The following is a 13985-nucleotide window of genomic DNA, read 5'->3' on the forward strand; positions in this document are numbered from 1 at the left end:
TAAGAGGAGAGTAATTGAGGTATATAAAAAGGAGTACAGATTGGAAAAGTTTTCTACCCTGTACACAAAAAAACAAAAAAAAAGTAGATAAATCTAGATAGTATTGGCTTAGAGCAAGGGCAGGAGGAGATACAAGGGAGATCTTCACCCAAAGAATGGCAAGTACCTGCTTGAATGACAAGATTTTCTTGAGAGAATGGATGAAGCTGGTTTGCTGAGAGCATTCAAGAGTCACAATGAGTATTCAGCATTGCTCAAGGGTTGGGCTTGGATTAGTATAGAATGGTGCTCACTGGTCAGCCTAGATAAGCTGGGACAGATAACCCATTTCATGCTGTGTGATTTTGATTACCAACGCTTGGTTTTGAGGTTCAGCCTAGATACTTTATGAATGAGTAGCCTGAAGTTCAGCTTAAGAGAAGTGAACAGTTTACTACACAAAAAATTGCAGGGGCCTACATCAGGAAAATAGCAAGTGCAGATATTGAACCATTTTTGGCAACCAAACAGCTTCATAACAGATTTAAGAGACTCTTCGATGGGTACATGGATGAAAGAGAAATGGAGGGTAGTAGAATAAAAGCATTAGATTGATCTTGGAGTAGGTTAAAAGGATGGCACAACTTCACAGGCTGAAGGGCCTGTACTGTGCCATGTTCTACAATCAAGCCAACTCAAACATGTGTATTTTGTGCCAACAGGCATCAACTGGGACAAATATATGAATCCTATTTATTAAACATTTCTATGGGTTAGTCAGCAAAGTTGAATCCCAGGCACAAACAGGAACTTCGGGGCATGGGGCAATCGATAAGAAATTTGTTTGGAAATAAGGATTGCAAAGCAATCTGCTAAGCAACAGTAACACCAGCTATTAGAACTGACCTACAGAGTTTATGAAGGAGCTTGACAAATGGAAATAATTTACCTTGAGGAAGTTCTTCACACGTTCTGGGTCATAGCAATTGCTTTCACGACAGATTCGCTCCACCTCCTTGATCTGACCGGTTTTGCAGGCAGCCTGGATATATTTGAAGTGGACTTCTGGATCTTGACTGAAGTTTACAATGGAGCCCAAAAAGTAGAACAGACCTTAAAAGAAAAGCTTGTTATAGTATGCCATTCACTTAGGAAGCAGCCACCTTTACTTGATATCCATGGACAAAATCCTCATGCACTTCAAATTTCAGGTTTAAAAATCTTGCATGCAAAATTGGAGCTATTCATCAAAATTGTCAGACTATGAATCATAAACAAGAGATTCTGCAGGTGTGGGAAATCCAAAGAAACATGCACAAAATACTGGAGAAACTAAGTCAGGCAGCATCTATGGAAGGGAATAAACAGTCAAACTCATTCAAGTCCAAAGCGCTGGAGGAACTCAGCATATCAGGAAGCGTCTGTGGAGAGAAATGGTCTCTACCAAAAACAGCTTCCATTTCTGTCCATAGATGTTGACTGATCGGAACTCCTACAGCATTTTCTACGTAGCTCCAAATTTCCACCATCTGCAATCTCTTATATCTCTACTCAAACCCAAAGCTTTTATTTTGGACACAATGATAATGCCCACAATGTTACTTGGAATATGCCCTGTCGATTTGCCAACTACCTTAACTTGTAATTAGCAATTCAAAGATCTTTTCATTGAAGACATGTTCACAAGACAAAGAGAACGAAGACCAAAGTAAAAGTCACATGAATAAAGGTTTTGTTTATGATTATGGTGCCCAAGGGGTAGGGAACAGGGTAGAATTAGCCAAGACAGGATGGGAAAACAAAGCTTTGTCTAAATTAAAATGCACATCTTTGGATTTCTAACAAAAGGGAAGACAAGTAAGTGCAATATTCAGAAACCTTGCTGAAGTATATTTGCTGTGAAGACAAAAGACTAATGAATGAATATGACAGACAAATTCTTGAAGTGTGACCCAAAATAATGTACTTGCACCAATTTACTCAACCTAACAGTAGTGAAGATTGCAGGTTCAAGTTTAGAAAAGTACATGGTAGAAGGAACAAAGGGACTTAGGAATCCTTGCAGAATTCCCTAAATGTTAATTTGCAGGATAAGTGATTAGCAAGGAAAGGAAATGCAACATTAGCTTTCATTTCCAGGGGACTACAATATGAAAGGATGTAATACTGAGGCTTTGGACATCACATTTGGAGTACAGACAGCATATTTGGGTGTTTAACATATGAGCAGCATTCTATGGCTCTGGGCTTGCACTCACTGGAATTTAGAAGAATGGTGCCCCCACTGAGAGAAAGAAACAGAAATTTCATTGAAACCTATTGAAATATTGAATGCCTAGATAGTGGATGTGGAGAGGATCTTTTCAATAGTGGGACAGTCTGAAACCAGAGGGCACAGCTTCATTAGAGGAATCCAATATCTACTCTTGCCTTTTACTCTTTATACATTTGAAGAAATCTTTGGTATCCTTTAATATTATTGGCTAGCTTACTTTCATATTCTATCTTTACCTTAACGACTTTTTAGTTGCGTTCTGTTGGTTTTTAAAAGCTTCCCAATCCTCCAACTCCTAATCTTTGCTCTTTGGCTTCTATGTTGGTTTTGACTTCCCTTGTTAGCCACAGTTGCATCATCCCGCCTTTCGAATATTACTACATCTTTGGAATGCATCTATCCCCCGCCTTCCAAATTGACCCCAGAAATTCCATGCACTAGTTCACAGAACCAAGTGGTGACATTGCAAGTTGGCCCAATTGCTTGCAGAACAGAGGGAATCATCTTTAAATAATGAGGTGGCATTCATTTGAAGACACCGGCAGCTGCATGGGCACAAACTGATTATCAAACAAATTACTGGTGATCCTCTACACATACATGAAGGATCATGGTAAACTTTAATTACATAGGCTGTAGCACTTACTCAAACTGTAATTAAACATGTACCTAGCTAGGAGGGAAATTACAGGACATACTGACTAGGCTGCACTATTCAATTAGAATTAAATTGACAAAAACTATGCATTTGGCTCACTCAATAACTCGAATTTAATGCTAACTCTCCATGAAGGTAATGCTATAGAATTTTTAAACATCTACCTTCAAAGCTCTTGAAAGACTCAAATAGTTCGATCAGTTGCTGTGTTCCGAGTTGCTCATGGTATTTGGATGCAACTTGCACACAGATCTGTAGATTCTGACGGATGTTAGCAGACAGCATGGCACGCAGGCATTCAATAGAATCCTCAACAGAGAGGGAGCCAAAATAATTGACGAGCCACTGTGGAATATCAAAGTCATAAATATAACATTTTACAATATGAAATTTAACCATATTAGTTTTAAAATTTAAATGAATTACTCCTTCCCCATGTCCCAGAAACAAATTGTGGAACGTTATTACTGACCTCCGGATTGAGGAGGTGGGTGTGGACGACAGCACGCTTGATGTCATAGAGATCCGTATAATGTTCCAGAGCTCTTTGTAGCAGTCCAGCTTTCTCACAGAGTTGAGCAATGTGAGCACGATCATAGTGAGTGAACATCTGATTTCCTAAAATAGCATCTGCTACCTGCAAATAAAACAATGATCAAAGTGTAAAAAGGGGAGGGGGGGAAATCAAGCATTTTATGACAACATGCCAAGTCTCTACTAGCACACAATCCTCCTTCAGTCCAGATAAAATATCAGATGTTTCTTAAATTGTCAGGGGCTTGATTTGAAGATATAATCACTGTACAGATGCCAACTCCAAGTGGAAGTACCAGATTAGCCAGACATCTGTTGCTGAGTCATAGAAAACATGAGGAGCAGAGAGAAAGATATACTGGACATTCTCAACACTGCAGTCACTTCCTTCATATTAAAGTAGGCTAAAGTGATAAGATGATTAGACACAGGATCAGAATTAGGCCATTTAATTCACTGAGTCCGATCCGCCATACAATCTGGCTGATTTATTTTCCCTCTCAGCCCCATTCATCTGCCTTCTCTCCATAACCTTTAACACCCTTACTAATCAAGAACCTAACAACCTCCAGTTTAAATATACCCAATGATTTGGCCTCCACAGACAACTGTGGAAATAGATTAGACAGATTCACCACCCTCAGGCTAAAGAAATTCCTCATTACTGTCCCAGGGCAATAACATTCAATGCAGCCTGGCAAATAGTTCAAAGTGTAATTATGCAGAACAGCCACTAGAGGGAGGATGAGCCAGCCTAAAGGTACATTGCTGTTCCTTCCAACTGAAGGAAGCAGACCAGATTTAACATGACCGGCAAATGTCCTGAAATTTGTTGCAGTGAAGAAAGAGAAACTGGTTAGAATTAAGGATGACAAACAATGTTATTGCATTTAAAATTTCCAAGTGAACATAGAAGATAAGAAATTTTGCAGGCTAGTTTTGGGTATCAGTGAACAATTTGCAATGGAAGACAAACCACACACACTAATCAATCTTCCAGCTATTTTAATTCACAACCTCTACTCCAATCTGCTTGCCTGTGCACTCCTGCAGCTCAAACAACACCTCATCCAGCACATGGTTATAATGCAATCCAAACTACTGAATTTACTAATTACAGGTAACATTCCTCTTGCAGCACAGATGTGACTGTACCATATTTAAAATTTGCTTTGACACCAACCAAAGGCTCACCAGCGTTTGTGACCTTGATGACAAGCCTGTACCTCACCTTGGGCATTCCCTTGCTCACTGCAACACCCATTTCAGAGTTTTAAAGGTTTTGACCCCAGAGAGCAACTGTTGTTCTCTTCACTGATGCTGTTCGACCTGGCGGATGCTTCCATTGCAGTCAGAAATACAGAAAGGGTGTGCTGGCATTGGAGAGGATCCAGAGGTTCACAGGATAGATCCCAGAATTAAGAGGCTAATGTGTGTGTTTGATGGCTCTGTGCCTGTACTCACTGAAGTTTAGATGAATGAGGGGGCATGAAACCTATTGAATACTGAAAGAACTAAATATAGTGGATGTTGAGAGGATGTTTTCTATAGTGGGGGAGGTCTAGGACCAGAGGGCACAGTTTCAAAATAGAAGGACGTCCACTTAGAACAATGAGGAGGAGGAGGAGAAATTTCTTTAGTCAGAGAAGTTCTGCTGAATCTGTGGAATTCACTGGCACAGCTGGCTGTAGAAAGCAAATCATTGGGTTTATTTAAAGCGGAGAATGACAGGTTTGGGAAGGATAATAAATCAGCCATGACTGGCAGGGCAGACTGGATGGGCCAAATGGTTTAATTGTGCTTCTAGTCTTAAAGGGCATCTACCATCCTTTTTACACTAATTCTACATTAAACCATTCGCCCCACAGCTGCACCCTAGATTCTACTATTCAGCCAGACACTTAGGGCAATGTAGTGGCCACTTAATTTACCAGATTTTATTTCTGATAATGACTGTTAAGCATGAGCTTATTACTAACCAGAAAGTTTTTTTTGGGGGGGGGGGAATGCAAAAAGAAACAGCACTTCCTATTAACAGATGGTGACAATACCATACGACCCAGGTAGTTTGTTGTCAACACCAGGAAGTTGCTGCTAACCCTAGCAAAGTCTAACACTCACCATACCAGCCAGAATAGAGTCAGATTCCACATCCCAGTGCAAGGGCCTGGTCCCACCTGGCCAGCAACATCAAGGCCTTTATAATGCACAGGGCCTTGGAGACATCATATCACTGACCATTTTCAAGTGTCCAGAGTCCCAAACCCCAAGTAGTTCCAGGCAAAGCACAACTGTCAACGTCTCTATATAAAGATGCTCTTTAGCACTTGTTCTGGAAATTGACATAAACGACACATTTTATCGTATGCTTCCACGTACATCTGACAAAGCTATCTTTATATCTTTGTTATTGGACAGCCAAGTAAAGTAACTTTGTCGGTCCACACTGAAAGCACCACTGCAGCAAAACCTGTACCTGGGGAGCGTGCATGAGGTTCATTTCCAGGAGCCGAGTCTGGAGGGCACCCTCCGATGGACGGTTATTCTTCAGAGCATCGAGCAGGAAGGATGTGCATTGCTGGATCAGGTTGTATTCCATGAACACGTCAACAATCTGCAACAAGATCACAGTTGGAAGTAGAGGATCTCCTCAGCTTTATATATTGGACACTCACCAAGGTGCAATGAAATTCCTTGCTCCCATGAAGCCCAGTAAACAGCACACACAGTAATAGATACAGCAGCAAGCTTAGAACAGAATGATGCAAACCAACACAGTGCAATCTGAAGTAGTGTAAACAAATGCCGAAATGAGAAAAAAAACAGAAGAGGTGAATTAAGTGTTCAAGAAAATGGCAGGATCGCAGTGGGTGGGGGATGTGAAAGAGGTGATTGGTTCAGAAATTAGTGACTCATTATGAATCTATCATGGTCCAGATGCGAGTTGATGGCAGACTAGCCAGAATATGTTTGGTAGACAAGATGGGCCAAAAGAGCCTGTTACTGTGCTGTGGCATTCTTTGACTAAAGAGTGATCGTGACAGGAAAAGAAGCGACCTTCCACAAACATTAAATGATGCAGATGGTCTAGTTCTACTACTGCACAACTTCAGCAGGTTTCCATATCAGCGGTGGCCAAGGGTCACTGGATGAACTTCAACCAAGTCCAGGCACAGTAAACATTCAGAAGGTAAAACTAACTAAATTTTCTCTACAGCATATTGAGAAATCAGCTCTGAGCTAGCAACCCTGACTGGATAAACAAAACTTATGGAAACGGCACTGAAGTGGCCTTCCACGTCTGTGTGAGACAGTATTCCTGAGTCTTCACCCAGGACTTACATAAGTGAGAGTAAACAGAGGGGAAACTACTGACATGAAGGAAGTCATGAATGCCACCAGAGACAGAGGACCTTCAATGGTGCCCTAAACACCAGCAATGTAACGAGAAGAAAATTGAGGGATGATTCAAGCATTTTCTACTGCCTGGTCTTCCATTAAAAAAGGAAAATTAAATTACGTAAGAGGAAAGGGTTAGATCAATCTTAAAATAGGTTAAAAAGTCAGCACATTGTTGGTTGAAGGACCTATACTGTTCTGTTTAAATAGTCCTATAATCCCTATTTGCAAGAATCAATCATGCACTTGGCTACCCAGCACAAACTCACTGATTTGATGCTAAATAGGAAAACAGATTATTATCTGAATGAATGGTGCAACGAGACCTGGGTGTCATTATACACCAGTCATTGAAAGTGGGCAGGCAGGTACAGCAGGCGGTGAAAAAGGCAAATGGTATGCTGGCATTTATAGCGAGAGGATTCGAGTACAGGAGCAGGGAGGTACTACTGCAGTTGTACAAGGCCTTGGTGAGACCACACCTGGAGTATTGTGTGCAGTTTTGGTCCCCTAATCTGAGGAAAGACATCCTTGCCATAGAGGGAGTACAAAGAAGATTAACCAGATTGATTCCTGGGATGGCAGGACTTTCATATGAAGAAAGACTGGATGAACTGGGCTTGTACTCGTTGGAATTTAGAAGATTGAGGGGGGATCTGATTGAAACGTACAAGATCCTAAAGGGATTGGACAGGCTAGATGCAGGAAGATTGTTCTCGATGTTGGGGAAGTCCAGAACGAGGGGCCACAGTTTGAGGATAGAGGGGAAGCCTTTTAGGACCGAGATTAGGAAAAACTTCTTCACACAGAGAGTGGTGAATCTGTGGAATTCTTTGCCACAGGAAACAGTTGAGGCCAGTTCATTGGTTATATTTAAGAGGGAGTTAGATATGGCCCTTGTGGCTACGGGGGTCAGGGGGTATGGAGGGAAGGCTGGGGCGGGGTTCTGAGTTGGATGATCAGCCATGATCATAATAAATGGCGGTGCAGGCTCGAAGGGCCGAATGGCCTACTCCTGCACCTATTTTCTATGTTTCTATGTTAACAATGCATTTCACCAAGAGAAAATCTACGGATGCTAGAAATCCAAACACACACAAAATGCTGGAGGAACTCAGCAGGCCAGGCAGCATCTATGGAAAAGAGTGAACAGTTGATGTTTCAGGCCAAAACCCTTTATCAGAAATGGAGGGAAAAAAAAGTGAGAAGTCAGTAAGGTGGGGGAGGGAGGGGAGAAAATAGTACAAAGTGACAGGTGATACGTAAAACCAGGAGAGAGGGAGGGGTGAGATAAAGATCTGGGAAGTTAATTGGTGAAAAAAAAGAGCTGGAGGAGGGTGACTCTGACAGAAGACAGAAGACAGAAGACCAAGGAAGAAAGGGAATGGGGTGAAGCAGAGGGAGGTGATGAGCAGGTAAGGAGATAAGCAAAGGGAAATAGGAATGGGGGGGGGAGAGAAAGAGGATGGACAGTTACCAAAGTTCAAGAATCTACGTTCATGCCACCAGGTTGGAGGCTACCCAGATGGAATACAAGGTGTTAACCCTCCAGAGTATGGCCTAATGGCAGTAGAGGAGGCCATGGACTGACATGCCAGAAAAGGAATGGGAAGCAAAATTAAAAAGGGTGTAGCCATTGGGAGACCCCGCTTTTTATGGTGGACAAAGCATTGATGCTTGGTGAAGCAACCTCCCAATCTACAGCAGGTCTCACCAATATACAGGAGGCCACACCGGGAGGACCGGATACAGTAGATGCCCCCAACAGACTCTCAGGTGAAGTGTCACCTCACCTTTTTAACTGTATGTTTCAATGCACATGTGACAAAGCTAAATCTCAAATTTCCAAATTACCAAACCCAACTCAAACCATTCAATAAAATAAGATCCTCATTGGAGTGGGTCCTACAAGGAGGTTGGTACCAGTTATTTTACCTTTAAGCAAAGTGAACAGGAAAGTTTACAAACTTGAACTGAAAATTCATTGTTCCCTGTGAAAACTATTCCAGCCATGCCATTCAAAGTCAGAGCACCACACCACAAAAAACAGGCCCTTTGATCCTTCAGTCCATGCCAATCATCCACAAATATACTGTATACTCAAGTAACTAAATACTCAATTTTCACCATGTATTCCAGGCAGTCTGCTTTTGCTACAATTCAGAGTGGAATTGCCACAATTATTGCTATATTCAGTTGCCATCTGACCAAAAAAAGTCTCCAGCACAACTTACTCTTTTCCATTGATGCTGCCTGAACTGCTGAGCTCCCCCAGAATAGAGTGAGAGAGAGTGAGTGAGTTCATGACAAAGTATTATGAATTCTTATATCTCTCTCTCTAAAGGATAATCAACCACAGCCTCACATTTCACTCTGTACCAGTAATAACAAAATGCAGTTTTACTTGCCACAAGTCACCAAAAATCTTTGGTTCACATTTAGCCATGAACCCATCAATACTCCACTGTTCTTGAACCTGACTGCACAATGAACATCCTGCAGAACACTTTATGATTCAACAGCAATGGAATTTCCTAGTCAGGAAGACGGGTGCTAGAAAGTCACTCAAAAGACAGCTAAGCCCAGCAGCAGTTTGAACAGATGACTTGAATCAAGTTGGGAAAGGTTTCAGCACAAGACCTTTCATTCCATTTATTGCTATGTTATAATGCATTTTAATATATGCTCCTAAATTCAGGTAAGGACAAGAATCAAATTCTCACCTGGGTGATGTCAGCTAGAGGCTCTTCATCCTGAACCAGCATTTGAGCAAACTGAAGCCCCTGATCAGGCCCAACTCTCATCACATTTCTCAGCAGAAAGATCCAGTCTGGCGAGTATCCAACCTAAGGAAAGACCAGGGAAATTTGAACAAAATGTGAAAGGTAATCCCGTGTCCTGGTAGCAGTCAAAATAGATTCTGTATTTCTACCGTTCAACATCTTGATTTCTCAAGATGCAGTAAAGTATGGACTTACTTTGTGGTTTGTGCCAATATGCTGAAATGCAAATCAACTGCAGCAAAATCTATCCAATTAATGGAAAACAAACCAGTTTGTGAAAGTAACCCACAAGATAATACCGCAGACACAGCCAATAAGTAACACAAGATGGAGTACGGTGAAACAGGGATAGAGCAAAGTAGTGACTAAAATCTATAAAGTATATTGAAAGTAATCCCAAAGAAAGAAAAAGATTAGTGGTTGCAGAGAAAGGAGGCAAGGGAGAAGGCAATGCACAATCTTAGAGCAGAGCACCTCAAGAGTTATAGCCTACTATGCAACCCATGTAAACAGAATCACATCAACTAAACAAACCAGGTCCAATTCAGCTCCCAAAACTGAAAACATCAAGAAATCCATTTCAAGAAGTGGGAAGAGTACATTTTTATAAAGCTTGAATGCAGGCTTAATATGCTCTAAATGAGACACTCATTCATTAGTCCTACCACTGCTGTAAGCAAATCACTGAATTGCTTTTTAAACACAACCTACCTTCTTGGCATACAGAACGATCTTCTGGAATTGACCAGTTTCAGCAAAACACTGGATCACCTTATTGGGGACATTTGCCCTTAAGTAGACACTCAGGGCCAGAGTGGGGTCCACAGATTTCACAATGTCTCCAAGTTCCTCTGAGCATTCCAGCTGCAGGAATAAAGTTAACAAATTAAGTTTTATGTACCAGAGCAAAACCTGAATTTACTTGTCAAAAACTTGTTGAACAACCCAAATTAGTAAGCTAAGTTTATACCCCATCCTACTGATGGGTTACAAAGTTTGATCACTTACAGGTCACAGCAGCAATAAACAGGGTACAATGGATAGCTTTCAGGTTAACTAAGGACCAAATTTTCAATGTAACAAGCACAAGGAGCAAATATAGATATGCAAAATGCTCATTTCAATTCATTCAGAATCAGGTTTATTATCACTGACATACAATCAGTGGCCACTTTATTCTGTACCTCCTGTCCCTAATAAAGTGACCAATAAGTACACATTGGAAACCTTCTGTTGCTGTAGCCCATTCACTATGGCTTGCGTGTTGTGCATTCAGAGAAGCTCTTCTGCTTACCACTGTTGTAACATGTGGTTATCTGAGTTACTGTCGCCTTCCTGTCAGCTTGAACCAGTCTGGGCATTCTCCTCTGGCCCCTGTCATTAACATGGTCTTTTCACCCATAGAAATGCTGCTCACTGGATGCTTTATGTTTTTCCACACTATTCTCTAAACTCTGGAGACTGCTGTGCACAAAAATGCCAGATTAGCAGCTTCTGAGATATTCAAACCACCTGCCTGGCACGAACAATCACTCCACGGCTAAAGGCACTTGGATCATATTTCTTCCCCATTCTGATGTTTGGTCTGAACAACTGAACCTCTTGATCATGTCTGCACGCTTTTATGCAATGAGCTGCTATCATATGATTGGCTGATTAGATATTTGCAGTAATGAGGTGTACTAGAGTACCTAATACATGAGCATGTCAATAAATTCTTTCTGCAGCAATAAAACAGTGCAATACTTAAAAATTAAAAAAATATTACTGCAAAAAGTGTAAAATTGACAAGTATCAATTTTAGTTTAAGTAGGAAAAAATTGAGCTCATTCATTCCCAAAGGTTAGCTAGCTACACGTGTCAGAGTAATACGGCAGGGAAACAGGCCCTTCAGCCCAACTGGTCCGTGCTGACAACATCCTCCCTGCTAGTCCCAGTTGCTGGCATTCAGCCCATAACCCTCCAAGCAATTTCACAGGTAAACATCAAGTGATCCAATCTGCCAAGAATCCCACTCCCATGTGGCAATGCACAAGGTCATTAGCTTGCTGTTGGGTTGGAGCACTGAATGCATCTGCTGGGCACAGGGACTACTGCCTGCAGTGAAACGAATCGGAATGCCATCTGTTTGCAGGAAATGTTACCTTATCTTCTTTTAGCCACTTCTCAAGCAACTGCTTACGACCTTGCTGCAACACTGGCCGACAAAGCTCCAAAGATTCAAATTTGTTCAGCTGCCCTTGATCAAGCAGGATTCCAAAGTACTGAAGCAGAGGAGAGGTTTGCCCAGGCTGAGCAGGAACACTCTGAAATCGCCTGATCGTGTCTGGAGTGCGCAAGATACCCTGTTTTAAGAGACAAATACAAAGTCAAAGGCCATAATATGGATAACTGAAATAGAACAGTATAGACTCTTCACCTCACAATTTTGTGCTAGACTAAATTAATCTACTGTCCACACAATGTCCATCTCACTCCATTCTCTGCACATTCACATGCCTACCTAAAAGCCTCATAAATACTTCTATCACATTTGCCTCCACTACCACCACTGGCAGCACTCGTTTAAAACATGCTCTGAATATCTCAAGTACTCCAAGATATCACCAAAATGGAAGTCACCATGTCCTCTTGATTTAAAGTGACGCTATCACTAAATTTAGATCATTGAGATGAAGGATATCAATAATATTAACAGCAACTATATGCTGCACAAATGTCTGCTGTTGAGTTGGAGTGCAGCCTCAAGGATAACAAGTACAGAGGGGATCCAGTGATGGGAGTCAGGACGTCCAGATCATTCCTCAACTTAAGCTGATCAGGTTCAATTATATTCTCCCTTCACTATATGCCCCCTCCTCCACAGAGAAACTATGATCATAGCAGTTCCACTTGCAGACCATAGCCAGTGTAGATTGGTAACATCTCCACCAGACTGCACCCCCCCCCCCCCCCCATTCTACTTGCTTTACACTTGACTGTCTGGCTAAGCACAGCTCCAATGCCATATTAAAGTTTAGTGGCAATGCCACTGTCTTAGGCCAAATCAAATTAGCATATAGGAGAGAAACTGAAAATCTGACTGAGCACTGCAACAACAACCACCTGTTGCTCAACATCAGCAAGACCAAAGGAGCTGATTATTGACTTCAGGAGGAAACCAGAAGCCCATTTTTAATCGGAGGATCAGCAGCTATAAATTATTATTCCAAAGGATTTGTCCTGGGCTCAGCACAGAAGTGCAATTACAAAGAAAGCATGGCAGTGCCTCCACTTCCTTGGGAGCTTGCAAAGGTTCAGCATGACATCTAAAACTTTGACAGACTTCTATGGATGCATGGTCAAGAATATATTCACTGGCTGCATCACGGCCTGGTACGGAAACACCAATGCCCTTGAATGGAAAAGGTAGTGGATACAGTCCAGTCCATCATGAGTAAAGCACTTTCCATCACTAAGCTCGTCTTCACAGAGCATTTTCACAAGAACGCAGCATCCAACATCAGTGACTCCCACCACCCAGGTCACGCTCTCTTCTCACCGCTGTCATCAGGAAGATGGTACAGGAGCCCCAGGACTCTCACCACCACGTTCAGGAACAGTCATTATCCCTGAGCCATTGAACTTCATTCAACTTCACCTGCCCCGTCACCGAACTGTTCCCACAAGGACTCTTCATCTCAGGTTCTCAATAGTTGTTGTTACTTATTATTTGTTTCTTTTTGTATTTGCACTTTGTCGTCTTTTGCACACTGGCTACAGACTTTCATTGATTCTATGGTTATTGGATTTATTGAGTATGCCTGCAAGAAAGTGAATCTCTGGGTCATATATGGTAAAACATGTGCTTTGATCATTTACGTTGAACATTACCTTTGGAGCATTTGCAGCTATTTTTGCTGCTTCAGAATAGTTTCCCTGAGCAAAGAGAGCATTGAACTTTCGAGCAAAGAGTTCCTCTGCCCCAGCCAGATTATTGCGCACAGCCATGCGGAGAGCAAGATCTGGGTTCTGCAACACATTAGTGATGTAAGGAATGATGTTCTCCTCCTCAACACACACTGACAACACCTGCAAAAACAAATATGATTGCTTAATTATATTATGTACCAAAAAATCAAATACAAATTAATGGCAACAATAAAACCTTCACTATTAACACTGTTCTTGAACCATGAGATTGCCTTTAGGACAGTACATCCCTCTGAAGTTGAACCTGCTCTGGTTTAAGGCATTCAAGTTAACCTATTATTCTTTACTCAAATATCGCAATACTCAAGTTTCTTCGACATTTAATGAAATAGGCTTTCATTAATAGAAAGCTGTCCAGATATCTTAATTTATATGCAAGACGACT

General features: G+C 41.6%; 1 protein-coding gene across 1 annotated transcript in view; it reads right to left on the reverse strand.

The window, feature by feature from the left end:
* The window catches only part of LOC140187771 (clathrin heavy chain 1), an 84824-nt gene that overhangs the window by 32091 nt on the left and 38748 nt on the right, over window positions 1-13985 (reverse strand). The window contains exons 8-15 of the mRNA XM_072243462.1: window positions 13502-13699; window positions 11773-11973; window positions 10340-10492; window positions 9569-9691; window positions 5923-6060; window positions 3385-3549; window positions 3077-3257; window positions 929-1092 (exon numbers count right to left, since the gene is read on the reverse strand). Coding sequence (XP_072099563.1) covers window positions 929-1092; window positions 3077-3257; window positions 3385-3549; window positions 5923-6060; window positions 9569-9691; window positions 10340-10492; window positions 11773-11973; window positions 13502-13699 — 1323 coding nt within the window. The remainder of the gene's footprint in view (window positions 1-928; window positions 1093-3076; window positions 3258-3384; window positions 3550-5922; window positions 6061-9568; window positions 9692-10339; window positions 10493-11772; window positions 11974-13501; window positions 13700-13985) is intronic.

This window comes from Mobula birostris, chromosome 25 (assembly GCF_030028105.1).
Source record: "Mobula birostris isolate sMobBir1 chromosome 25, sMobBir1.hap1, whole genome shotgun sequence".
In the NCBI taxonomy this organism is placed as follows: domain Eukaryota; kingdom Metazoa; phylum Chordata; class Chondrichthyes; order Myliobatiformes; family Myliobatidae; genus Mobula; species Mobula birostris.